This window comes from Hermetia illucens, chromosome 5 (genome assembly GCF_905115235.1).
Source record: "Hermetia illucens chromosome 5, iHerIll2.2.curated.20191125, whole genome shotgun sequence".
Taxonomy (NCBI): domain Eukaryota; kingdom Metazoa; phylum Arthropoda; class Insecta; order Diptera; family Stratiomyidae; genus Hermetia; species Hermetia illucens.
The window spans coordinates 57,425,493-57,452,939 of record NC_051853.1 but is presented as its reverse complement, the minus strand read 5'-3'; the positions used below and the strand labels follow the sequence as shown (position 1 = coordinate 57,452,939).

General features: G+C 42.4%; 4 protein-coding genes across 8 annotated transcripts in view; 3 read left to right on the top strand and 1 right to left on the bottom strand.

Moving 5' to 3' along the window:
- The first annotated feature begins 4,727 nt into the window (after window positions 1–4,727).
- Window positions 4,728–5,870, top strand: LOC119657044 (tRNA-uridine aminocarboxypropyltransferase 1). The gene has a single exon (XM_038063797.1). It carries the CDS (start codon window positions 4,873–4,875, stop codon window positions 5,851–5,853), a length of 981 nt encoding a protein of 326 aa, XP_037919725.1. The 5' UTR covers window positions 4,728–4,872; the 3' UTR covers window positions 5,854–5,870.
- LOC119657045 (signal peptidase complex subunit 1) lies at window positions 5,851–6,613 on the bottom strand. Its single transcript, XM_038063799.1, has 3 exons — window positions 6,452–6,613; window positions 6,154–6,300; window positions 5,851–6,091 (listed from the first exon to the last, which is right to left on the bottom strand). Exons 1-3 carry the CDS (start codon window positions 6,473–6,475, stop codon window positions 5,984–5,986), a joined length of 279 nt encoding a protein of 92 aa, XP_037919727.1. The 5' UTR covers window positions 6,476–6,613; the 3' UTR covers window positions 5,851–5,983.
- A 260-nt stretch (window positions 6,614–6,873) lies between these two features.
- LOC119657043 (WD repeat domain phosphoinositide-interacting protein 3) lies at window positions 6,874–14,124 on the top strand. The gene is made up of 5 exons (XM_038063796.1): window positions 6,874–7,156; window positions 7,244–7,677; window positions 7,737–7,925; window positions 13,154–13,373; window positions 13,448–14,124. Exons 1-5 carry the CDS (start codon window positions 7,090–7,092, stop codon window positions 13,552–13,554), a joined length of 1,017 nt encoding a protein of 338 aa, XP_037919724.1. The 5' UTR covers window positions 6,874–7,089; the 3' UTR covers window positions 13,555–14,124.
- A 6,720-nt stretch (window positions 14,125–20,844) lies between these two features.
- Window positions 20,845–27,447, top strand: part of LOC119656754 (band 4.1-like protein 5) — a 33,092-nt gene continuing 26,489 nt past the window's right edge. For 4 of the 5 annotated variants that reach the window (XM_038063318.1, XM_038063319.1, XM_038063320.1 and 1 more), the window contains exon 1: window positions 20,845–21,461. In XM_038063318.1, the coding sequence (XP_037919246.1) occupies window positions 21,312–21,461 (150 nt within the window). In that variant the 5' untranslated portion in view covers window positions 20,845–21,311. The remainder of the gene's footprint in view (window positions 21,462–27,447) is intronic. The other variant, XM_038063317.1, reaches the window with a different exon arrangement.

Genomic DNA, 27,447 nt, shown 5'->3' with positions numbered 1-27,447 from the left:
CCTCTATAGTTCTGAGTGTTGGCCCACCATAAAAGACAATGAACGGCATCTTGCGGTAATGGAGACGAAGATGTTGGGTTGGACTAGTGGCGTGACACGTTTTGATCACATCCGAAATGAGGATGTCGGCAATGGATATGGGGTTGCATCCTTCGTGGAAAAATTGCAAGACAGGCTCCTTCGATGGTATGGTTATGTAATTGACGCTAACGAGAATTCACTTGCCAAGATTGGTCTGAACATCGAAGTCGATGGTAAGCGACCAAAAGTTCGGACAAAACAACGGTAGCTTGGTACGCTGGGTGGGGATTTGAAATCCTCGCGATTGCATCCAGATTAGGCATCTGATAGAGCCAAATGACGAAACCGTTCACGACGAGCCGACCTCGCTTGTGAACGGAACAAAAGCTAAAGAAAATAAAAAGATTTATTTTTTTGATGCGAAGGGTGAAATTGAGAGAAAAATTGAATGAATCGATTTAATTTAAATTTGTTCACTCACTTATGGCCTGATTCCGACGGCAAGTGTTCATTTCTTTCAAGAAATTCAAAATAAATGAGGTTTTCAGAACAGGGCAGAATCAATCCTTCCAACGCTGCCTCACCACTGTGGCAAAACCGAGCATTGTTTTTTAATTTTCTAAAAAAAAAATGGCTACTTTCCCAAAACGAGTAGTTCGCTCATTACAATGTGCGAGTTAGTTGCTCATGAAAATTAAAGCAGTTCACCAGGAAGTAAATGTTGGTTGTACGTTTGGTTGCCTTTCTTCGCGCCAATGGTTCAATCAATGAATGGGAATCAGCTTCCTGCTGATATGCAAAGCAAAGTTCAGTCTCAGGCGATATATGTACACATTAAAGGGGACTTCGTTATGGATATGTATATCCAGTAAATCCACTCTAATGAAAATCCCCAGGTCTTATCAATCGCAGTCCACCAAAGCACCAGAGCAATGTACAGGATATGATGCTTCCATGTTATCTCAGAGTAGAGATGTTTTTCTAAATACTTGACTGTTGGCCCTACTAAATGTTTCTAGTTAACTTAACTAGCCTGCTCTTCCCAGCGTACACCGTGAAAGAGGCACCACCTGCACCGATAATTACTATTGTTAGGTCGTGCATAAATGCTTATGTAAAGACCTTCATGTCCTCCGACAGCCATAGAAAGGTATTCATTATAAGGAGCCATAACAGAAGAGAGAGAACCGTTCCCTGTGGATAGTCCCTAAGGCATCCTACCTTGAAAGCGAGTTACATAGATTAGTTGGGCCTTTTGTGTCTATGTAGGTGAGTTTTCCTGGTTTGTGAATAAATATCACCTTCATATCACACGGGGTAATTGGAATATGAGCGTGTGCCAGGCATGTGAGTTATATATTCCGAATATATAGATCCACGGCATCATTTTTCATTCTATTGCTGGAGCAGGAATGATGCCATCCAGGCCCGTAGACTTGTATCTATGGAACGAATTAAAACGTCTCCATGATGTGGTAGGTCTAACCGTTAATTACCCTAGAAACAACATATCATTCTTGAATGAGGTATACAAACGTTTTGCCCTTTGGCCCTAGATGTCAACACTTGTAATATGATGGTTCCAAGCCTATAGTAGAGTTAGCATGCGGCCCGTTTGTCCCCGACCTTCTTGGTATCCGGTTCAGGAAGGAAGATAGTAAGGAAAGTTCCCTGGCTATCGGCTCTCTCTCCCGATTTGCTGTCTAACACTATCCAGGTGGAGGTGTTGGTGTAAGGGAGGGATCGGTGAAATTCGCTCGTTATAACCGTAGGTAGCTATATGCATGCACCAGATGAATACTCCAAAGATACATTTTATTTATGATAGAAAAGAGTGAGATAAATGAGTACAACAAAAATTATACATTCTGTGTAATTTACTCAACAACATGACTCAGATGATATTAGTTTCACATCAGCAAAAAAAAAATCCATCATTTTAGATTGTTTTCGTGATTTCCTGATCTCTAAAGGCGTCTTTCAATTACTTTTTCCAAATGTAATAAAGCAAAATCTGTTTTATCTTCTGTCAAACCGTCATTAAATGTAAAGGCAAAAAGTTGACTGACGGTTTCGTCTAATATACATTTCGGGAGCGACTTACCCCCACATACAAAGCCTTTGAAACTTTGTAGTGATGAAGGGGGTAAGTCGCCCCCGAAAAATATACTTACATTTAAGCGGAAGCTACCCCTTGATTATCAATTTTAGGCTAGACTACAAGTAGTAGACGAAAATCTAATCTCTTAGATTATCCTCATCCTTATCTCGATCATTTTGTAGACGACGTAGCTCCGCTAGGGGCAGTAAATCATTTTCATTAAAAGAGTCTTCTGTTACGTTTAAATTAAATCCTCCGTGTGCAAACGAATTTGCATTTGTGCGTGAAGAAACCCGATCCCAAACTTTTGAAATTAGAAAAATGGCCTAATGAATATGTAATTTTGCAGTCGTGGCGTCGGGATGCTTCCCAGGAGACGAAATCCGAGCTCCACCGAAACAAGTCGCTAAGCTGGTGAAGTATTGTGAGAAGAGGGCGTTACCACTTCTCCTCGGCTGCGATGCCAACGCCCACCATGAATTCTAGAGAAACTGCGACACCAATCAAAGAAGGTACTCACCTCTTGAATTTATTCTTAGCAATAAGTTAGAAATATATAACTTAGGAAACACTCCATCATTTGTAACCAGCACTAGATCGGAGGTACTAGACATAACTCTAGGAAATACTCTAATGAACGGAATGGTTAGGAATTGGAGGGTGTCGGGTGTCCCTCACAGGATAATCAGATTCGACATTGACATCGACAAACAAACCGGGGACTGGCAGAGGTACAAAAATGCACTGACTGCTTATAGCAACGCGATCAGGGAACAGCTTCAGGGTATTCTGTGAAGGGATCGAACAAATCACGGAAGCAACCAAGCTTTACAAGGCTGTAGCCAAAGACGGGGAAATATTCTCTGTCTGTTTGAAGAAGGAAGATGGGACATTTACCAAGAATGAAGAAGACAGGGTACACATGCTTCTCAGAACTCATTTCTCGGAGTCCTACAACATTCTTCCTGACACCCCAACAACGAATAAAGGGAGAAGAAAGGAGAACTGGAAACTAGCAAAAGAGGTATGCTCAGAAGCTAGACTAAGGTGGGCAGTGGAAAGTTTTAAACCACTGAAATCTCCTGGAGTAGATGGTATTTTCCCAGCACTAATCCAAGAGGCCTATGAATTATCTTCGAGTCTCTTCTAAGGGTAGTAAGGGCATGGAGACGGGCAAAAGTGGTCTTTATTCCGAAAGCGGGTAAAAAGGATCCTTTTCACCCTAAATCTTTCAGACCAATTTGGATACTTTGGGTTCCAGACCATGCTGGGTGGAAGGCAACGAGGCAGCGGACGAACTAGCCAAAAAGGGAGCAGGGACGCTTTTACACGGGCCAGAACCCTTCTGTGGAATCGGAAACGGTTTCATGGCTATGACTCTAAGAAATGAAGAGGAACGCTTGAGGGAACTATACTGGGTGGGCCTACCAGGGATGGAGCAGTCCAGGTGCTTATTGCGGGATACGAACCCATGCCCACAAAGGATTGCTTAAACCTCACCAAAAAGAACCTCCGAATCATAGTGGGAGTTCTTACTGGTCACTGCCGGCTGAACTCTCACCTAGGGAAGCTAGGGATATCTACGGACACTGCCTGCAGGTTTTGTGAGGAGTGTGACGAAACCTATACACGGCCTGGGACAGTGTCCGGCACTTGTGCAAAGTAGGTCGAGGCACCTGGGAGAACACTTAATACCAGATGCAAAGTTCAAAGATTTGGAAGTAGGAAACATAATAAAGTTCCTGACGGTTATAGGCTTGCTTGAGATACTATGATAGGTAGGTACACTATAACCATTAAAAGGCACAATAGTTCTTTAAGGACGCGGTGCGACTTTCCCTTGACAGAATAATAATAATACTTTCTTTCCTAAAACGTCAAGCAAAAATTTAAATCTGCAAAGTGCTCACCGAGACCAAGGAGATTGATGCCACACTGACCACTGAACACAACGTTCTGTCGCGCTGGCTTTTTGTAACTCGGTAGTTACTCTAATTTAATGATTCCTTGGCGATTACTTACTACGCTCATGAGTCCGTTGTTATAAGATTCAAATTAAGCCAATTCGTCGCTATAAAAGGTCGGTCGTAATATCCGATATATATTGTATGTGTATTTCGTAAGTGGCAATTGTTTATATGCACGTACTAAGTGAGTTAATTGCCCAACCACCTGTTGACTTTAGACACAATGACCTGTCTGCCTGTTGTCTGACACAGTCTATTTGATGTCTGAGACAGATTCAGACATTTGGCTGAGGCAGCCTCAGACATTTGCCCGAAATAGAAGCAGACCTTGCCAGATATTTATCAGAAACGGACATTTATCTCAAACAGTCATTTGTCTGATACATATATTTGTCTGATACAGGCACAGCTACCTACACCTGTCTTACAACATGATTAGATCACTAAGGCGGACTGCAGTAACTGTCCAACTATTTAATTGGTGGACTGTATGTATGATAGCTGAAAAATCTAACGGAAAATGTGGCCTTATTCCAGACGTATTAGCATATAACATTCAAAAATTTACAGGAATTCATCTCATCTATATATCTTTCAAATTTGGCGCTTTATGTTGAAGCCAAGTATTTGTCATCACCTGGAAATAACCTCAAATATCAAATGTCATTTGTCGGTATGCATATCTAATCCCGGAATTTCATATATTGTTGATCTTGGCGGGTAAGTTCCAGGACAAGGGGACATTTCTTGTAGAGACGCTTATTTTTGCCGCCTCCTCTGAGGATGACACACCCAGCGGCTACTGTCGCCAAGGAGCGAAAGTATCCTTTTGTCAACATGAAAATCTCGGATTATTCGATTCTTACTGAGATCCAAGACCGGAGCCCGTGCTTTAAATGCGGTAAGTCGAGGAAGTACTTCTGCTACACCTGCTACGTGCCAATCGAACAACTTTGCGACCGGATACCAAAAGTGAAGCTGCCCGTGAAGGTCGACATAATCAAGCATCCGAGCGAGATCGGGAAGAGCACGGCTGTACACGGCCCTATCCTTGCGCCTGAAGATGTACAAATTTTCACATATCCCGATATCCCTGACTACTCGAAGGAGGAAGGTGTTGTCCTGATATTTCCCTGTGCCACTAGCCTCACTATTAGCCAGCTGTTCGACGCCAACGTGCGAACAGTGAGGAGGGACGGCTTCGATGTTCCGAAAGGCTACAACATGGGAACGTTACTGAAGGTGAGGCTGGAAGAGAAACGAGAACAGAGCGATCGACAGGAACCCGAAAGTCTTGAACAGTATTCGATCGATAGTCTGCCAATCAAGAAGGCCGTTTTCATCGACAGCACATGGAATCAAAGTCGCGGAATCTACAAAGATGATCGCATCAATTGCATGAAATCGGTGGTGCTGCAAAATAGGATCTCTCAATTTTGGCGCCATCAGAAGGGCAGCCCCCGGTGGTACCTGGCGACGATTGAGGCGATACATCAGTTCGTCCTCGAGGTGCACATAAACGCGTGGGGCCTGGATCGGAGCTATCGTGGCTTAGACGAGCTAGAAATCTCAGAAGGTTACATGGCAGCTGTCGAAGCTGCAGGCAAAATTCGTGACGTTGACCCGAGCGTGCCTGCCGACACCAGGACGGCGCCCTACAAGGGCCAATACGACAACCTATTGTACTTCTTTGCACACATGTATGACCTTATCCACATCTACTATGACCATAACGAATTAAAATCATACAAAAGACCAATCTAAACTCACTCATTTATTTATTTTTTTTGCCTTCGTGAATTTCCTTCATAAAATACTTTCACATTGCGAAAAAAGGTGGACTTGTGATCAATTTCTTAAACGAATTGGGAGGAATGTCTCTATGCACTCAGATTTACTTCTTTTTCTTCTTGTCTTCGCTGGCACCGGTCGTAGTCTCAGGACGTGCTTTCTGCCAGTTCAATGGCTTTTGCCGGTAGATGGGCCATGGCGGGACTGTCACCTGCATGGAAATGGGTGGATGCAAATGTGTTAACCAAAAACGTGCAAACCATTTTCGCTTACCAGTGCAGCGAGAAGGAATCCTGCTCCTAAGATGTAAACAGTCTGCGAGAACTGTTGAATGATCGCTCCCCATATGAGTCCAACGATACCGAATAGCGTGATGATGAATCGAGAAAGCTTCTCGGCTCTGTGTTGGCCGTCAAAGTCCTGAAATCATGGATTCATGCATTATCCGAATTCTAGGCAACCGCTCAGTGGGCCCATTTGGAGCCTGGTTTGATCAGATGAATAACTCTAATCGACTGCGCCGAAGCTCTATTAACTTGGGTGGCTTGCAAACTCTGCAAATAGCACTTACCATATGTGTCTGTATGTTTACCATCGCGCTTACTACTGCTTAATACCCTAACAAGACTAAATGTTCAATAAAAGCACAAAACGTAAACCAACACGTCATCTAAGTGCAATTCCTTTGGTTAGCTTCGTGTTGGCCCGGCGTTTGACATTTGTCAGTGAGATGGATCAGGTGAACCAACATAAGGAAACAGGTGGTGTTTGTTGACAAAATAAAGGATAATTTTGCAAATAAATTGTTACTTTTATTTGACGAGGTGTAAACACATTTTATTTCCCTACAAATGAACCAGTCCTCCTAGAAAAATTTGGGACACGAAATTCCAAAACGGTTTGAGAATTGTTAAGATAATGTCAATTCACAATATGGTTTTATACCAATCCTATCACTTGCTACCTGCAATCATCAGTCATCCTACACCTGACAACTCGAATTCGCCGTCATTCGCAGAATTGCAAGGCCAGGCGACGCAAATGTCGTTGTTTTGACAATTGCATTGCATAGAGCATCATTAATCTACCTAATCAACGTTGTTTCGCTACTCCCGCTTCTACTTTGTTTAGAGATAAGTCGCGTCCGGTTTCACAGTACTCCGCTGTGATGATTTACTGCTAAAACCCCGAACAGATCAACAAAGCAAAATGAATTTAGTCGATTCAAACCCGTACGGCAATGGACTTTTGTACGCTGGCTTCAACCAGGATCAAGGTAAATTTTCGCTGCACAGATAATTTGATTAAGTGGGAAAACCTTCATGATTTCATTCCACAAACAACTGATTCGGCTTCGCTTTAGGATGCTTTGCCTGCGCCACAGATACAGGATTCCGCGTGTACAACTGCGACCCGCTAAAGGAAAAAGAACGACAATATTTCGCGGAAGGTGGACTGGGTCACGTAGAAATGCTGTTCCGTTGCAATTATCTGGCTCTGGTTGGCGGTGGAATTCGCCCATTATATCAGCCAAACAAAGTAGTTGTCTGGGACGACTTGAAGAAGGCGCCGGCAATTTCACTGGACTTCAATCAACCTGTTAAGGCGGTACGCCTACGCCGCGACCGGATCGTTGTGATTCTGGAGGGCGTGATAAAAGTTTACACATTTACACAACAGCCGCAGCAGTTACATGTTTTCGAGACGAGTACGAACCCGCTGGGCTTGTGCTGCCTGAGCCCGCACAGTAACAAATCACTTCTTGCCTTTCCTGGACGCCGTACTGGACACGTGTTGGTAAGTCGCGCAGTTTTCGCTATGGAAATCCAACAACGCTAACTGAGATCCAATTCTAGATTGTGGACCTTGCCAATACGGAACGCAACCCGCTAGAAATTGCAGCACACGAAGCTCCAATAAATTGCATGGCCCTAAACTTGCAGGGTACGCGCTTGGCCACAGCGAGCGAGAAAGGGACTTTGATACGAGTGTTCGATACAGAAAACGGGAACAAGGTTTCAGAACTGAGACGGGGCAGTAATCAGGTAGGTTTGCTTTGCTCGATTTATTTCTTTAATACTCGCACGTAAAAATACGGCAAATGAACGCTGTTTGTAACACAAACCACCGAGCGATGCGGTCCTGCGGACAAAATTCCAAGAATCTGCCGTGACTCAGAATGTGCGAAATTCCTGGAAAAATGGCAAATTTCCATTTCGTTAATCCTTTTCTAGTATGTATGTTTGTGATACGGTGGTTATGAATCAAAATGGGTTCCAAGGTTTAAAATTTGCCACCGAAACTCTAGAACTGGGAAGCCTGGTAAAAGTCGTTACCGAGAAGCTGTGTAAAGCCAAGAAGTCCCGAAACTTTTGCTCAGCCGTCATTGTTTGAAGGAAAAATTGCAACGTACATTGGTTGTTTCTGCTTTGGTAAATAATTCGCCTTCATAGAGGTTTTGGATGAAATTCACCGAGGCTTATGCGATCAATGTTAGCGGCAATTTATTATTGAACATTGTTGGCGCTAGCCTTTCTATAATTTCGGGGCTTCGCCGATATTTAATCAATTTAATGGTGTAACGCGATATTTCTTCTTCAGTCTTTGTCCCTGATCTGATCTGAATGCAGTTGCGAGGCTTTCAAATCACAATCCGTCGTATTAAGCCATCGTATTTCGGCCGTCCTTTCGGTCGTTTCCGATCGCCTTCGATGTTTAGACCAATCTTGGCAAATGAATTTTCGTTGCCGCGAATCACATGGCATCGGTGTAACCCGATATCGATCGCGGATATCGCCACTGGCCCAGCGGAACATCTTCGTCTCCATTACCGCGAGGCACCGTTCAATGTTTTTTATAGTCGGCCAGCTCTCAGAATCATTGAGGTCGAGAAGGATAACGACAATGCGGCAAATTTTGTATTTGAGACGTTCGCTGATGCGTCGATCACAAAGAACACCAGTTCATCCAAGTTGCGCTGATGCTTGACAGTTATAGTGTCTGTTTCATAAGGATCGGTCGACAAAAATTCTGTTTTATTCAGATCCAATCAAAAGACCGCGGTTTTGTTTGCAAAACAAAACTCGGTTCAATGTCTGTCTGTCTGTCTTTTTTTTTTTTTTGAGGAGGTGAAAATTTTCAAAAGACACTAACCTGGACACGCCAGCGTGTGGCATTCTTACCCACTAAAACCACCCCCGACTCCCCCCAAGCCCCGTGGAACCACCGTATGGTATTACATCACGGGGCGGAGTCAGCTTATTTTAGCTTGGTCCCCTTTCGTCTCTACGCGGCGTACGTAACCGCGCTTTTTTAATCTCGTCTGCCTTTCGCAATTTGCTCTGGATAGATACGACCATGGAGTTGATCGCATTCCAGTCTTGCTGACATGCTAACATTTTTCGCATCAGATTCTCTGGTACGAGCATCTCTCCTAGAGTATCCTCTAGGTTCTTGCTTTCCTCCACAAACCTTGGACAGTGGAAGAATACATGCTCTGGGTCATCTGGGACTTCATTGCAGTTTGGACAATTGGGAGACGTATCTAGTTTAAACCTGAAGAGGTAATGGCGATATCCTCCATGCCCCGTGAGAAACTGGAGGTTTGCCAGCCTTAGGCAGTAGTACCAACTTCAGTCGTTTCCATGATGCAGGGAATATCCCCTCGGACTTGCACGCTTCGAACAACTCAGCGAACATGTCCGGCCTGGATTTCACGGCAAGCTTAAGGGCCCTATTCGGAACGCCTATCTTAGCGCAGATCTCCAGAAGTTCGTCAGTGGTGACTGTCGGTATTGCCGTGCCGTTCAGAGGTCGCTGGAAGCTGTCTATACCCTCCTCTTCCTGTGGGACTAACCCCTGGATAATTTTTAATAAGAATGAAGGGCACTTGATCTGCGGAGATGATCGGCCTCTGAATCGTCCCATCACGATTCTATAGGCGCTCCCCCACGGGTTTACGTCCGCTTCCGAACAAGGCTCCTTAAAGCTTTCCCTCTTGCTCCGTTGGATGGTGAACTTCACCAAATATAGTCATGTGGGGTATCAAATGAAAGGACTCAATTAGTACTTTTCGGTCTTATTTTTGAGATTTGTTAGAAAGGCGGGGGGTGGGAGGGGTGGAAAGTGATGATTTCTTTAACGGACCCATTCTCAGAAACTACCCAACCGAAAAATCCTCTATATGGTGCCCAGGCCTCAAAATACTATCCATATCAAAATATGTTCAAATTAAGTTAATAATAGTATATTACCATATTTTTGGGGAAATTGAGTAAAACTTATATCCCAGAGTATAAAAGTTGGTAGTAGTATGAAATATATGACGCATATCATCCCCAAGTTTGATCAAAAACAAGGAAAACATCAGCATAAAGCAATGTGTAGGGCCTGGACGTTATTCATGGCAAGAACAAAGAGGAGCGGGCGCTTCCCTCATGATCACCGATAGAGGCACGAAGCAGTTTTGATAAGCCCGCCACATTTCAAACTTCGGATCGCGATGAAGCAATTTAACTCCGCCCACGAGTTCTTCTGGCACTAAATGTCGCCACAAAGCGCACCATATGAGTTTGTGCGGCACACGGTTGCCTTCTCTAGATCCAAAGATGCAGTATAAAAAGTAACCTCGCTGCGTGTATTACATCATTAAATCCGCAGTTCTCGACAAAGCCGACTTGATTCATGGTTATTAGAAGGATGTCAAGAATCTGTTAAAAAAATCCTCATATATGAGGCAACAATCGAACCGGACGGATCGGCGTTATTGATGCGAAACCTTTCAATTTCGAGGGAGAGGATGAGGAGAGGAGGAGAATAAATAAAGTAACTGAACTTGGGGCATAATACGGCAAGTTGGGGTTCAACTGGCTGACGCCGTACGAGTAATCAGATCGACCACTTTGCAATCAGCAGTGGATTTTAGACGCGCTGACATCGGCCTCGAAACGGATTACCACCTGATGGTCGCTTACGTTCGCTTGCGTGTTGCGTCCGCCACTTCTCGCAGAGTTGGAGAGCTGCAATTTCCTAACTTCTACATCGACCGCTTGTATGATACAACTGTCGCTCGACAGTGGGAGAGCTATCTCGCTGGTCGAACGGCAGAGACACTGAGTAACCCGTCTGAGAATATGGATGAGCATTTACCGTTTGCTAAAGAGCAGTACTTACGGTGATGTCTGAAGCATGCCAGAAGTGTAGCGTCCAGCAACAATTGCTTGGTGATCAGGGACATCTGGACAGACTCTCAGAGGAAGGCGCGGCCAGAACACCATCCAAATATACCAAACAAAAGCGGAGGTTTTGCAGCACAGAGTGAATGAATTTCTGAAAGGTTTTGTACAGTCCAAAAGGCATCCTAGTGAACTCAAAAAGTCCGAAAGGTTTGCATATTGCCGATTTCGAAATATCTTCGAGAGCTACAGGGAATTGATGATATAATAATAATAATGTCGTCTGGACATTTAGTATCTCCTGTTTACTCCTTAGTGGAGTATAGGACATCCACACAGTCAGATTGTGCTTCAGTTTCACTATCATCACACTTGACGCTGTGCAAGTGATAAGCTCATAGCAGCGAGACAAACGGAAGACGAACACATACAGCCACGAAGACTAGTATTCGAACCCAAAGCAGCGAGATTGAAAGGCGGACGCTCTACGCCTTCAACCATCGCACCGTCTATTTAGGGACCATGTGAAGTGATGAAGAGCAAGAGCTCTGTGAAGATGTGCAAATGCCCTGATTAAGAAGTACTCTTGCCGCGTAATTGCGACCTTTTACGGTGGTAATGGAAAAGACAGAAGAGTCAGTAGTCTTGCTGCTGTACTGAACATCATGCTTAACGGGCTCAGAAAAACTACGCTCGGTAGGGAAGTTGCAGTATTTGTAAAGAAGTGCACAAACTCTTCAAACACGGTAGAAAAAGTGTTGGTCGTGCAGGATGAGACGTTTTGTTAGAGGAGAACCTTGGCTTTTGGAAAACCACATATCAACCCCAGAGAGATATGTTGACTCACAAAGAGCTTTATTCCAAATCAGTCCACAGTTAACTGCTTGACTCCATAATAAATGGAAAAAATCTAGTTAAATATTACCCCCAGGATTAAGAATAATTAAGGAAAGTTGTCCGGATAGCTGAGTGGTTGTCACTGGTGGCAGTGGAATTTGTATCGTGATATGACATCGATTGGATACCAGTCGACTCAGCTGTGAATGAATACCTGAGTCAAATCAGGGTAATAATCTCGGACCAGCGCAATGCTGACCACATTGCTACCTACAGTGTACTGCAGTGTACCGTTACGGTCTTGAATGAAGTGCTCTAACACACTTCAAGGCCCTGATCCAATCCAAAGTTTGACGGTGATATCTGAAATCTCCTTGTTTCCCTATTGGTTATTTACGATTAGTCAGGCCGTTGTGGCGCTTGGGATCATGCACCTCCATTGACCTAGGATAAATCAGCATGCGGGAAGTGTAGCCCTTAATTTTCCTTCTGGATAAGGTATCTGAATTTCCCGCACCAATTAGATAAAGATATCTTCGGTTGCACGAATCGTTCACTGATTTAGAGAAGTGTCGTCTCAAGTCTGTAGAAGAACTAGCAGTCCGTCTGGTCGCGAACTGAAACGCTGATAAGTAAGAAATTCTCTGTCGCTATTTCTACAAGTCTGCTACCTAGAAGCAACAGAGTAATGTACACTCAATTGTTCCAACACCCTCAGCGCCATTCCGCCCTTCAACTGGGAGTCACTTGTTGAAGGAAGATAGCTCAGTAACCCTTCCCCACATTCTATTGAGAGGGGAGCAATTCATGTCAAAAAAGCAGAAACATTTTTTTTTATATAAACCTACCGATTTGAAGGAATGCGTTTTGCCCTGGTATGATGCAGTCCTTACAGCTAAGAAGAATTCCATATTAAGCTAGCTATTTCCGCCTGATGAGTTGGCCTCGTCATAGAAGAACTACCCATCGACTTCGATGGCCTTGCTTACAAATGAGGACTTTTTTTACTTTTTTGCTGAACGAGATGTAATCGTCAAAAAAAGCGCTTCCGCTTCAGTTTGCCCTTAGCCGGAGACTCGTCCGGTGATCCTTTTCTCTCGAGCTTGCTGCAACTCGAACGCTGTGGTTTACTCGAAGGCGGCTCTTGTCGGGGGAAAATTCTTGTCACTGGCTAAAAATTTAACCTCAGCAGTTGGCATTTGGATTGCCACATAAATGAATACTTAGGATGCTTTGATTTAACCACATGTTAACTGTTACAGGCAACGATCTACTGCATCAATTTTAATCATTCATCAACACATTTGGTTGTATCATCTGATCATGGCACTATTCACGTTTTCAACCTAGAAGAGCAGAAACCACGTGAATCCTCAATTATTCCAAAATATTTTTCAAGCCAGTGGAGCTTTTGTAAGTTTTCCGTTCCTCAAGGTCCGCCATGTATTTGTGCGTTCGGCGCTGACTCAAATTCTGTGATTGGTGAGTAATTTGAAAGTGATTTTTTAGCAGGGATGTTTATTTAAAGGAATTTCCGTTTCTGTTTTAATTTTCAGTGATATGTGCGGATGGACACTACTATAAATTCGTCTTTAACTCGAAAGGTGAATGCAATCGGGACATTTGTACACAGTTTCTAGAAATCACCGACGATCAAACCTAAACGACTGAGAAAATAGTGGCGAGAGAGGATGAGAAAACGAATGTGATGTTATGACGCTGATGATGATAGCTGCTAGAGAAGAAATCAAAGAAAGTCATGCTTTTCATCGCCAAAAGAGGTTAATGGAGGAAGTCGCTCGGGCACGAGCAGTCGACCATCGCCCACACATTACATTGCATCGAGACATCTTCAGCGATTTATATATATACATTAAATAATTCATAGGAGTATGATTTCGCAAATATGTTTTTCATGTATAAGTTTGAACGTTCGCAACCCTGTGTAGTCTATGGGTAGATATTTAACCTCAGAAGTATATCCAATATGAATATGGAAAGAAAATGGAAATCGCCTTATTATCTGTTGTCCTATGTAATTCAAGAAATATCAGTTAGACGCCCGCATGTGGTAGAGAAATTTTATCTTAATCGATTAAATTTATTGATTTACGTATGGTAGCTCATTATAAATATTATTTGAGAGATCTGTAAACTTTATTGCTGTAAGAGATAATTTACAATGAAATTATGATGAAGCAATAAATGAAGAATAAAAATAAATGAAAACTAAGTGGTTTCGGATTTATATTGATGCAGGGAAGACATTTTCGTTTCTAGTTACGGTTTTGTTTCCAACAATGAGAATTCACAGCAGACGACTCCGAGAAAATAACTACCGCGCCAATACGCGGAAAAGAGAAACAAAGCAATTCTTTGTTTTAACTTAAAATACAATTTTCTGGGCAAGACATATCGGGCATAATAGACTAGAAAAACTTAACATAGGTGAGAGTATCACCAGCAGAGCGGAAGGGGTGAAAGGAGCAATCAAGTTCGCGAAAACGAAATTCCGAAAATGTTCGAGACGGCAGATCAATCACAGAGCTTGGAAAAGGTAAACATATCAAGAAATATTCGGCATTCATCCAGGTAAGAAGATTGAGAGTGCGTAGGAGAAGTTCGTTTTAAAGTAGAGTTTTCGGGAGAATTTGCGCTGTACAACTTCAAGGGCAGGCATTCAAAACTCCGAAAGGGAGACCGGTGAATTGAAAAAGGATTGGCAATGTAGACAAAGTACACCCAAAATGAGCTAAAAAATGATAAAGGTTGTCCACCAGGAAAGTAGGAAAAGAATTTGGGGAGTGTTTTTTGTGGTTAAGGAAGGTTAATGCATTTGTTATTATTGTATATAATACGATAATTTTGGTTCACAAGATAGTCACTGCCTTACTAAATAAGGAGGAAGGAAAAGGGATTGTGCCCCTTCACCGGTGGAACTCAATTTTCTTCGCAGCAAGAAGAACCCAAACGTAACACGCAACACGGCTCCATTTGTCAGCGCTCCTCAGCATCTCTCTGACAATGTTGTCCTGAGAAAGCTCCTTTGTATCTGTATAAAGTTGCCAACGAATCCCATGTGACCCTTCATAAGAAAAAAAGTCTAATCAGCGTCGTCTGCCACTCCCACAGTCGGGGATCGTGACTTCCCAATCTTGTGAAAATAAAAAAACCTCCATGCCCACTTAAAAGTTGATTTTTATTAAAAAGAGCCGACCGAAGAAGGCTGAAAAAAAATAGCAGTCAACCCTCCGCTTATCCGTTGTATCAATATCCCGAGTCTGCTTTGCGCCTGTGCAACAGTACGTTCGGCAGCAATATCATCCATATAACCACTCAGGCGCGACTCTTCTGGCATGTAGAGTCTTAGCAAGTTCAAGTATTCCTCTGCTGTCAAAAAATGGCATATATCTCTCTCTTGGAATATGGTCGTCATATTTCCGAGAGGTCGAGTCAATTCCATTATCGGATTCCTCGAGAACATCCTTGCGCCCGATCCATTTTCCATGACTGACCCGTCGGTTAAAATTATTAAGTAGATAGTGCCAAAAGATGCGTTGCCATTTATCGACCATTCTTCTCTTTTGGTGATTACGACGGAGTATGTCTTTTTGAAGACGAATTTGGAAACCATATGACCAGCGGGAATGAGAGCCACCTGATGTTTGCCAAGAAATTTCCAGACGGATGCATGACCGTATGATTGGCCGCCTTTCCACGCGTTAATAGTATAAAGCCTATATGCGTCGTCAGCTGCTTTTCGTTTCACCTCCAAATATATTGGGATTGGGATTCTTAATATCCGGTTCAGGAACGCCGACAGTGTTGAAAGCTCCCGGCCTATCGGCTCTTCTTCTTGCTTTGCTACCTAGTAGCATCCAGGTGAAAGTGTTGAGGTTATTCTGGACTCCAAGTTGTTGACGGACCTCAGCACCATTACACTCCTTTTCTGAAAGACAGAGAAAGCACTTTCTAAACGATGGTAGTTCGGAAACCCTCTTCAGGGTCAGTCGCACGTCCTCCCACACACCGTTTAAGGAGGAGCAATACTGTCTAAGCCACTCGTTCGTGTTTTCGTCGACAAAGTTAATCCGTAACATTTCACGGTACCCAGAGTTCACCGTTCAAGGCCACACTGTGACCATTAAGTCCTCGGCACGGTAGTCACACCTTGACTTGGGGATCGATCCGTGTGCTATCCTCGACGTTATCTCTATCCTCGAGGAGCGACCTCTCAGATAATCTCACAATATCCGTAAGAGAGTGAGGACTGCCTCTTCAAACAGTGAATAACAGGCAGTCCTCCGGTCTTCCACCCACTTGTCATAAACTCGTAATGGCCGTACAATGCGGTCTAACTGTCCGGCATTAAGTGAGCAGAGTTTCCACAGAGCCTCGATTTTCTGGGTGACAAGTTTATATCCAGCTCCCTAAAGATCTTCATTCACCTTGTTGACTATGTCCTGCCAGCAATGATCTTTGCATTTGTTAAGGAGGATTTGAGTATAGGGTGGCATTTGCTAACGTTTAGTGACAACTTATTCGCTGGACACTAAAGTGTGTAAATTGGATTGCAAAAAAGCATAATTCAGTGAAGACAGAACGGAGATAAATTTAATGTCGCCTGCAATAGTTTAAGCACGGGCAAGTGAAGAAGGAGGAGAGGATATTAATAAAAATAGAAATAATATGGCGTTTAGTGTAGAGCCTTTGAGAACTCCTGAAGAAGCACAAGCAACCATTAAAGAAACTTTCAAGGATCGGTAAACAAAAATAACAGCAAGTTCCGAGTCAACCAACCATTGATGTATCTCTCGAGGATTTTGAAACCACCAGAAAGGAGTGATGCAGCGCGATAGTTCACAGGTAGAGAAGGGTCACCTTTTTTGAGAATAGGTATACTAAGGCCCTCTGCCCCTTGACACATCGAAGGGGGGAGGCAGAGTGGAATGTGACAGCAAAAGTTCAAAAAAGCTGTTTAACAATTCTTCATACAGCTGTGGAAGACAAGCACAGGGGAAACGAAACAAGAATTGCACGTAGAGGCACATAGAGAAAAACAACTATATTGGCCGTCAGGGACGGAGAAGATGGGTTTGGCACGGAAACAATGCCATTAGAACCTCCGTCGTGCACTTTTGTGATGCAGTCCATGGAGGGCGAGCTCGGGGCTCAATATTTTGTAACCAAGCCAAGTTTCTACGATGTTGTCAAAGCCGTAGAGAGAGAGAACGCATATTCGGGTTGAAACTTATGAGGATTCTCCCATTATTCCCTTATTTCAATGAAGTATTTATTCCAAACTTCAGCAAAATTTCGGGCTCGGAGTCACCGCCTTTCCTGGGTCCTCTCCTCAGATTTGATGTAATATTAAATCTCTACTATACGTTAAGATGAGGGTCACAAATGTGCTAGCTTTAGAAAATGGAATCTGGCGTTAAGTCCGGTCCCGGAAAGAAAATCGAATAACTCCTCGGAAAGCAAAAATTAAAAATCGAGTAGATTCTTTGAAGGAGGGCCATCGAAATAGGGGGGAATGTAGCGACTATCCCTGGAGCGGGAATTTCCCCCAAGCCATCCTGGCCATAGCGCGCAGATGCTTGGCTAAATAGCTTCATCTGCTTTGTGGCCTAGGCGTTGGTTTCTGAAATATAACATACAAAAGGATAGGTCCTTTTTATAAGGCATTTAAAGAACAATACGCCCTTAAATATGGTGTTTTTCTGTCTGATTCTCCGCGAATTGTTTGTGGCAAACGTTCAGAGCAGAGTCCTAGTAGAAAGCTAGTAACCACCAGCACAATGACTTTCTTGATTACTAAAAATTACCAGCACTCCGCTATGTGTACTTGAAGCATTGAAAAGGCCACCAGATAGAAGAATTTCGCTAAACGTCGATGAATTTCAGGTACATTTGTTCAATGTTGAATACTTGAAGCAGGCTTGTCAAGAGACCAGGCGGGCCAAGAGTTTTCTCAGGGGCCTCAGGGTTTAACAAATTTAGATTGATTTTGCAACTTCGTTGGCCAATATAGTTTTCATCTCGAGTCCAGATTTTCTCTCTAATTCTTCGTTCTTTTAAGAAGATTCAAATCTCTTTAAGCATAAAATCCTAAACCGAGGTAAAATTAAATGGGTTAGTGGAACATGGACGCTCGAAGATGGGGCTTTGCTTTGTAACAAATCAAAACAATTAAACATAAACTACTAAACACACGCATGACAATAGGTATCTTCCACTCTGACTGAAAGAACTCAGGCATGTCATGCTGCCCCAGTTTGAAAGTTGCATAAAATCCTGACAACTTGCAAGGTATCAGGCAGAATCTAGTCATCATCATCATCATCAACGGCGCAACAACCGGTATCCGGTCTAGGCCTGCCTTAATAAGGAACTCCAAACATCTCGGTTTTGCGCCGAAGTCCACCAATTCGATATCCCCAAAAGCTGTCTGGCGTCCTGGCCTACGCCATTGCTCCATCTTAGGCAGGGTCTGCCTCGTCTTCTTTTTCTACCATAGATACCCTTATAGATTTTCCGGGCTGGATCATCCTCATCCATACGGGTTAAGTGACCCGCCCACCGTAACTTATTGAGCCGGATTTTATCCACAACCGGACGGTCATGGTATCGCTCATAGAATCTAGTGCTTTTTTCTAATGTCTTAATTATCAATTTCCAGATAAAAGCATGCTTCACTATTGAGCGATATTTATCTGGAATTTCTGAAAAATTAACATAGCCAGATTCATCCAAGTTTTTACAAAAAGGAGTATTTTTAGTTATAAAAATGCCCTTCTTTGTTCGATTCAGCAGTGGGTTCGGCTCGACTTAATCGATTCCGCTATTTTTCTCGAGCATAGGCCAGATATTGGTGGAATCGAAAGATTCTTAAATCATCATCCAGCGTATCAAACCACTGTTGGTTCGGTCTGTCTTATAGTAGTTTGCCATAGACTTCGATGTTCAAGTTAATTTAATCTAGTAAGTTCTCGTCGGACCAAATTTCATTACATATCATCGAAGATGCCCCTCTTGCAATTTTTCTACGATGGGAGTATTGGGTTTAGACACTAGTGTTACTGTTAATTAATTAATTTAATTTTTAATTCAAAACACATTCATTGAGGAATACTTTGAGTTAGCGACTTTTGTTAAAGACGTCTTTTCTTGGGTGAACTTTTTCTTTATTTCGATGTCTCTGAAAAACAACCTTTTAGTGAGTGTCAAAAAAATCTTTTTCAAAGTCATGGCAGACTCTTTCCAGAGCGTTAACAATTGCGTGCGTTCGTCGCCACAGGAATTACCCCATATTAATCGAGGAAGCTCTCATTATAATAATGTGTTAACCCACTGATCCAATGAAACATCTTCACTTCCATTAAGGCGAGGCGACATTCATTGTCTTCGGTAATCGCCAGCCACCACAGAGGAAAACAGGGAGGGTAGATTAGATTTTGAATTTGAGGCGTTTGTTGATGCGTCGATCAAAATGAATGCCACCTCTTCAAGTTGCGTTGATCCGTGAATAAATTTTTAGAGCGCAGTTCAATGCTTTCAGCCATGATCCGAGATACTTAAGTCGCTCTGGGCAGGTCGCAGTCATTGACAGTAATAGTGCCTGTTTTATTGAAGTCCAAGGCTCTGTTTTATGCAGATTCAGTCGGAGGGCAGGATGTCGAGCAGTATCGCGTAGACCAGGCGTACTAACTTCGTCTGCGAGACCCCCCATCAAATATTTCTTCGTGGAAACCTACTATCCTAATCACTCAGTAGGAGAATAATCTGGTTAAATATGAAGCATACGTGAAGACTAATAACAACATGAAGACTAATAAAGATGCAAGTAATCCCAGTGGTGGTTTTAACAATGGAATTAGTCCTCCGCAATGTACATATAGCCCCAAGATACTTGATCTAAGGGCCAGACTATACTGGAGTTACAAAAGGCGTCATCCTTGCGAGCTGTACTTGTACCATAGTTCTAAGAGTACTGGCCGGTGACAGTCTAGCCTAGCGTACTATTTAGCGTGGGATACATGATGGTTTATAGTTTAGATTTCATAAAGAGGCATTATCATGATTTCTTCAAAAACTCCGCCATGCTATTAACATAGTATGCTGGTCCCAAGCCCAGGTGAAGGAGGAGGGTTTGGGGCAACGTACTCTGTACTAACCTCAGTAAAACAAAAATAAAATGCTGAGATCAGGGAAAAAGATAAATAGAGTATAGTTGGAATTATTCGGATGCGAGCCGACCCTGCTTGTGAACTGGATAAAAGCTGAAAAAAAAGAAGAAGATGGTTTTCTTCAAAAGTAGTAGAAGAAGATGGTTTTCTTCAAAAATTCGTTTGGAAAATTTCGCTCCCCCAAAAAATGACCCCATTTCGCTACATCTCAAGGGTTTTATAGAGCACATATTCCTCCCGAATTTCTCAAAACAATTTCAGCTGTTTTTAAGTAAATTGGCAGAGAGAAGGCACACATTGAGTCGATTTAAATAAGGTTTTGCGTTATATAAAGTGAACACTACAATTCTCTTTCTTCCTTTCACTAGCATTCAATTTTCAACGTGTTATCAATAATGTGTACGCCTTTTGGAAAGTAACATATGACGGTAATTTATTATTTCTTAAATTAAATTAATTCATTTTATTTTGAAGCATCAATCCAATCGAATTGTCTCCCAACTGTTATTCGAGGAAGACTGACTTTGGAATTTTATTTCGCTTAATGTACTATTTGTTTCACTTCTTACAATCATTTTTCTCCTTTTCCGTGACTATTATTGAGTTTTAATTTACATTTTCTTTGAAATTTAGCCAAATTATCGTTTTATATTTTCAAACTGATCTTGCACCATAGAAAATATCGATTCGCGCCATTTCATAAATTCACCTGTATGTTTTCCACCACCTGTACAAACACCGATCTGGCAACCCGCTAAAATGAAAGTACAATTCTCCTTAACGAAGTGTCGACGCCATTATGCTTGTTGGTCCGGGATGGATTTCGGTCTGTCGGCTTTCAACTTAGTTTTTTGAGATTCCGTCAGTCTCGAGCCGTATTTCGTACATTGTTTAACTTGCGCCGACCAAATCTATCGTTTTCACGCCATTTGCATATTTCAATCACGTCGTGCGGAAGTGAATAGCCTTTTATGTTTGGTGCCTCGGGATTCATTTGCTGTTGCTGTTTCTGTGCATTGTGATCTTTTCCGCCCTCATTCTGGTGTTTTTATGTGCGATATTGTGGCCGTGCACGCTTTGCTTAATTCTCTGTGCAGTGATTCTCGTCGAAGTGCCAAATTGAATTGCGTGAAAGGTGCGTGCTGCGGTTGTGCACGGAACTGCTGGAAAGTTCTGACTGTGGCTTCTCTGCCTGTGAGTGGTTGCAGAAAATTGCGCAAAGGTGGATAAAATGCTGAGATTTCTGAGTCGCCGAAAGGTGCGCAATGCATCGTCGGACGGCAGCAGTCAGATCAAGTCGCAAAGGATTACCACGAACAAGAATAAGATCGACTGCCGGGTCATCTTGCTGGACAACACGGACCTGTCGATTGAAATACCGGTGAGTTTGCTGCAGCTGGGCGGGCAGTGCTCCTGCGAAGGGTTTTCGTTCATGTGCAAGTGTTTCACGGCTGCCAGTAATCGTTTCGTAAACAAAAGTCGTGGCCAGTTTGTCAGATTTGACGTTTCACGGGGGCCGAGTCGTGCAAGGGCGGTTGCACCAATTGGCATTTGGTTGACCTGGTGCCTGGCGTACATTCGTCACGTCAGGGCAGGCGCCAGAGGTTAACTCGAACGGCGGCCACTACGTTGGTGTACCCATTTCTCTGTTCTTCTGTTTATGTCTATTCGTGTCGTGCAAGAAGTCGTTAACCCAATAAAGTGCCATATTTACGAGAGGAAATATATGAATGGATTGATGCCGGCCCGTTGCATCTGTAAGAGCTTATGGAAGTCGGGCAGTGGATTAGAAATTTGCACAATTTTGGAAGGTTTGCTCTACTTTTGCACTAGTTTTGGAATCTATAATGAATCTATATCGATTTCGGTTTTTCTCAAAAGACGTTGGCAACAGGTTTTCACTGGGTACGTGAGGAGACAGCTCCCTGCGATAGTATTGTCGCGTAATACCTGAAAATCAATTTTTGGAGTTGTGCAGAAGTAGTCAAGTCTTACTTGAAGGCCCAGCGGTGATATTATGTCTAAAATTTCGTTACGCCTTATCAGCTTGGTTTATTGCCAGTTTGTTTACTTAAAAAAAGAAGCATTGCATTGTTAAATACATTTTTCTGTATAACATCTGTGCACAAGGTTGCAGTACTGCTATCCTCGTTTCCCTTCCCTTAAGTGCAAAATGCTTATCGTGGCAACGTGCTTCAGTGCAGGTCAGCAGTCTTTTTTCGGTTGGGATTTGCGGCTTATTCCGTTTGCATTTTGATGAGGAGTTAGTTCAGAGGAATCGTTTCTGGCTGATTAAGTTTATTTTATTTCGCTGTGGATTCAGATTATTTCAAATATTTTATTTTTCACTTAATTTAACGGACAACAAAGAGAGTAAACTCCAATTACTTATTGTCCTCAGGAGGGGGAGTAAGCAATAATCTTATCCTATTCTTAAAACTACTTAAAGTAGAGAAGTTAAAAGGACCAAGCTGTTGTGCGTTGTAATTTCGGCAAAGCCTGGGAATCGGGGAATGGAAGTAGACTTCGAGCTTTGCGAAAGGCACGTTGAAAATGTCTGCGTTACGTGTGTTATAAGACGCAGGGCGGTAGATGATGTCGTTAGCGGCGGAGCAGTCCATCAGACCCGAGGAAAGTTTAAAAAATGTGCATAAATCCAGAAAGGATCTACGCTGTTGTAGGAAGAAGAAGGCGGAGGCGGGAGGGCCAGTCCACACGAGGGAAGCTTTTCTCAAAGAAGAGGGAATGAGTGAATTTAGGTTGCACATTTTCCAGACCAGATGACCAGATCACCGAGCAGTACTCGAGGGTATTCCTCACGAGGGAATTGAAGAGACCTAACTAGGGTTGGATGGAGTCAAAATTAGACGAGGAGCGAAGTATAAATCCTGACAATTTTGCTGCTCGATTGGTGACTTCGAGGCAGTGGGTGTCAAAGAGGAGCTTATTGTCGAAAGTGACTCCGAGGTCTTATGTGGAATTTAAACAGAATAAGGAATGTCCGTTAAGAGAATAGGATAAAGAAGTGGATGAGGATTTTAGGGAGTAGCACATAGAGTGACACTTTCTGACGTTTAGCGTTAAACCATTAGTCGAGAACCAACGAACCAGAGTGTCTAGGTTAGATTGAAAAGAAACACAGTCCATAGGTGATGATATAGCGGAAAACAGTTTAAGGTCGTTTACATAGAGCAAACAGGGACAACTAAGGAGGGGGTGAAGGTCGTTAATAAAAAATAAAAATAACAAAGGGCCCAGAATAGATCCATGTGGGACGTCAGAGGAAGGGGAGAAGGAGCGGCAAGTTCAGTCGTGAAAAGAGTCGCGGCAGGATCGTTTGGAAAGCTAAGAGGCAAGCCATAAAACAAGTGGGGTGGGAACGCTAGAGACGAGAGTTTGGATAGAAGTATCTTTTGATTTACAGGGTCGATTGCTTTAGCGAAATCAATGTATATTGTATATACTTCTTGCTATGAATTTAGACATTGGCGACAAAGTTGGTAAAGCCAAGCAGGTTGGAGGCAGTGGACCTATGCTTAACAAAGCTGTGTTGCTCTTTCGCTATGTGGTGGCCAAAATGTGCGGACAACCATCGCTGTCATATCTTTCCAGGATTTTGGAACAGGAGGAGATGAGAGAAATGGAACGGTAATTCTCGTATGGGGAAGAGAAGAGCCTGTTTCCACCAACCGGGAAAATGATTCTCTTCGAGGGTTTTGTTGAAAATAAGAGATAGGGGAAGAGAGATGGACTTACCAGTTTTGGGCAAAAAGAGGTTTGGAAGACCATTGTAGCCAGGTCCGACATTGGCATCAAGTTTGCCAATGAGGTACTTGACAAGGAGAGGGGTAAGAAGGGCAATAGTAGGCGATGCGGGGCAGGCTACATCCACTATCGGGAGGGATTTAGAGGAAGGAGGGGGAACATAGAGGGAGGAAGAGTAGCGGCAGAATAAACCACAAGATAGTTGGGGGGAGTTAGCTGAGGAGCCAGAGAATTTAATGGGCGGAGAGGATAACTGAGTAGGACAGCAGTAGTTTGCAAATGTGGGAAAGCTGAATTTTTTAGGTTTACGAGTGACAGGAGCAGTGGAGTCAGGATATCTGAGCATGGAACTCGATAGAAGGATGAGGGGCGTCAGGGGCAACGTAAGATGGGATATGAAAGGATTGGGAAAGGCAACGCACAGGAAGGTTAGTGAGGACAACGCCAAGAGTGCGATCTAAATGGTTTCTAGAAGGGTTAAACTGGAGGGAAACAGAGGTGTACATGAAAGGGGATTGAGGAAGGGAAGGGTGGATGGATTTATTAGGGAGGGAGATTTTGTATTTTCCCATTTTGAAGGTGTTGACAAATACACAACGCAGTGAATTATATTACTGAACCTTGCCCTTAAGAGGGGGCCTGGACCTAAAAGAGGGATGCAACATTTTTTTTTGCCTAATATAGTCATATGGGTATCAAATGAAAGGTCTTGATTAGTACTTTTCGAAGTAGATATAAGTTTTGATCCTGGTTGAAAACAGGGAAGAGTGCGGGGCTCCGAAAGGGGTCAATTATAGGGTGGACGAAAATTATGGTATCCCTTATTTTTGTCAAATATTCCAAAAAATAAAAAACTGTTGTATTGTTTTTAAATTATTTAGTAAGCTTATATGTTAAGTAATACAACTCCTTAGATTAATATTTGGTGTGATGTAGTTTCACTTCGTAACATTCATTTATGCCCCTAAGGAAACTATTCCAGAGTCACACCACTCACTTTGAATCCATTCAATTAGAGTTTCACGATTGGTTGATTTTGGTTCCTTCAATATTGCCCATAGATTTTCAATGGGACTAAGACTGGGTGAGTTGCCTGGCCAAACCGTTGAGAAGTACTGTTTCGCCTTCGCTATACTTCGTGGTGTGAAAGCGGGCTACAATTTGCATAAGAATGGGAGATATTCCTTTTGGATATTGCTGCCGATTGTTGAAGCATTTCCCGTAGATCGACAACATATTGTTTTGGTAGTACTCGCCATAAACGGTACAGTTTTCATCAATGATGATAGGCTCGGATTTTCCATATAAATATATAATCCTCCGGCCACCATTATTTGAAGCTCTTGTATAGGTCATTGTACTGGTTGTATCGTTTTCGGATCCGATACTCTTTTACAGATATTTTGTCGATTTGGTTTTGGAAAAAGTTCAATCGGGGATTTATCTGTAAAAAGGATGTGGGCTCGTTGCTTCCTGCTCCTCGCTGTAGGGTGAAACGATTAACCTCTTGTGAAACCTTTCCCTGTTTTCAATATTCTTTTCGGTTAGAAGTGGCTTCGTTGGCCTCACATACGCATGTTTTCCCCACGGGAGGCTCCTGATGTAACTGTTAACGGTAGTTCTGGAACCTCTTTTCCTCGACGCAGGAATTCAGATGAATGCTTGAGGATTTTTGTTACAGTCCTTTGTTCCGAATTCAACTTTGTCCTTTGTCAGCATCCTTATTTTTGTCCTATCGCCCGGTTGGGGTACATGTGGTCTCTGACTTTTTTTCCGATCACTGTCATGATTTTGTCTTTATCAATCCCGGTGGTTCATCGTGATCAATAACGTCACCTTTTTCGGCGGCTGGTCACGTTCCTCTTGGCGGATGCGGTGCGATTCGGATAGATTGTAACCGATACGAGCACTTGATGCGATTAAGCTTACACTCAATGATTGCCATACATCGTTGCTGCCAGGCTTAAAAATGCAAATTTTTATAAAAATACTAACCTATCTTACCAAAAATATTTCATGCGAAAATCCTTGGCCAAAGCAATTTAAAAAAAAATTGCAAAAGCTATTGGTACTCCTGCACCCGAACTTATAGCCATCTATATATGAACAGCCGTTTTAACTGCCCACTCCTGATATATAGAAGTTATCTTTCCGCTTTTTCTTTAATTAACTAATTAAAAGATTCTACTGATTGGTTGTTATCCTCTATCATGGTCTTGCCAGAGGATTTAGAAGTCACAGGGCCTGAATTAAAAGTTGCGTTTCTCCCAAGCTCCATGCAAATATTTAACGCTGATCTGACATAGATGGCTTCTTATCTGGTGAGGAGTTAATCATCAACAGGCTACGAAATAGTATGCGACTTTCTTCGATTACAACACCATAGGTACAAAATTTTCACGGGGGCCTGTTTACAATCGCTCAGTTTATGTGGAGTTTAATCTGTGCCAAATGTATGAAGTGCAGTGCTGAAACCAAATGTTCACAATTTATATACAATAAGATGTATAATTGCAATTTTTGAAAATAATTTTCATAAAGAAATCAATTTCCCTTCTTGCCGTTTTCGACAAAATTTGGGCAAAAAAGAACGGGTTCTCGTTTAAAATTCGATTTTTTTATCAAATACCTTAACAAAATTGAAAAAAAATCAACAAGTATGCGAATTAAAAGTTCAATGATCATTTCTAAATTAATATGACTTTTATGATGCGTTACGGCTTTTTGGTCTAATATGACGTCGTAATTTGAAGCAAAAAATTGAAAGCAATGGAGACGTTGAAATATGAAATATGCTGCAGACAAGTAAATGAATCTTCTCATAAGCTTGCCGTATGATAATCCAAATGAAATAATGGGCATGCTGTGAAGCCACGAATACTAGAGGTTTTGTGAAAAACAAACCATTTTTAAAATTGTGTCTGTCTCTCACACGCACCTTTCTCAGACACAGTCAGTTTTTTCTAATCTGCTAGAAAGCCCCGTTAAATCTATCCTAGATAGAAAATGTTGCAGTAAGATAGATAGTCATATGGACTCGATACCAGAGATTTTGGTGGAAGTCCTATTATTGAAAAAGTTATAGTAGGCCGAATGAAATGTCGCTATTACACTAAAGTATACATTACGACTTATATACAAATGTAACTGTCAAGGATCCAAATATTTTTACATAAGTTATAAACAAAACCTTTCATATCTAAGGTGTTGAGCTTCTGGTTTTGGATATGGTTGGATTGCGTTCAAGCAAATTTGCGAAAACTTGTGATTAGTACGTTTCAGTGTATCTGTTTGACAAGTTTTCATTATCATCACTTTTGTTTCTGACTTTCTTGCCTTGCCTTGGCGGGTAAATTGGCTCCTTTTGGACTCCCTACCAAGAATTGGGGTTTGTTTTCTCGGTTGTACTTGTAGAACTAATTTTCTTGTTGAAGGCCTAACATTGGCTACTTTCGCCACGACTTTTCGAGCCTTATTCAGAATGTGTCGAATTCACCGGAGATATCTTTTCATGTACTCCATTTGATGATCAAATATTCATTTATGGCATTCAAGCCCAATTTATTAGCAATTATTTCCCGGGTCAATCTGGGACCTTTTTA

Coding starts and splice junctions, on each gene's coding strand:
- LOC119657043 (XM_038063796.1), top strand. CDS start 7,090: ATGAATTTAGTCGATTCAAACCCGTACGGCAATGGACTTTTGTACGCT. Junction 7,157..7,243: donor TGGCTTCAACCAGGATCAAG/GTAAATTTTCGC, acceptor GCTTCGCTTTAG/GATGCTTTGCCTGCGCCACA. Junction 7,678..7,736: donor GCCGTACTGGACACGTGTTG/GTAAGTCGCGCA, acceptor ATCCAATTCTAG/ATTGTGGACCTTGCCAATAC.
- LOC119657045 (XM_038063799.1), bottom strand. CDS start 6,475: ATGGTAAACATACAGACACATATG. Junction 6,301..6,451: donor TAAACATACAGACACATATG/GTAAGTGCTATT, acceptor CCATGATTTCAG/GACTTTGACGGCCAACACAG. Junction 6,092..6,153: donor GATTCCTTCTCGCTGCACTG/GTAAGCGAAAAT, acceptor ATTTCCATGCAG/GTGACAGTCCCGCCATGGCC.
- LOC119657044 (XM_038063797.1), top strand. CDS start 4,873: ATGACACACCCAGCGGCTACTGTCGCCAAGGAGCGAAAGTATCCTTTT.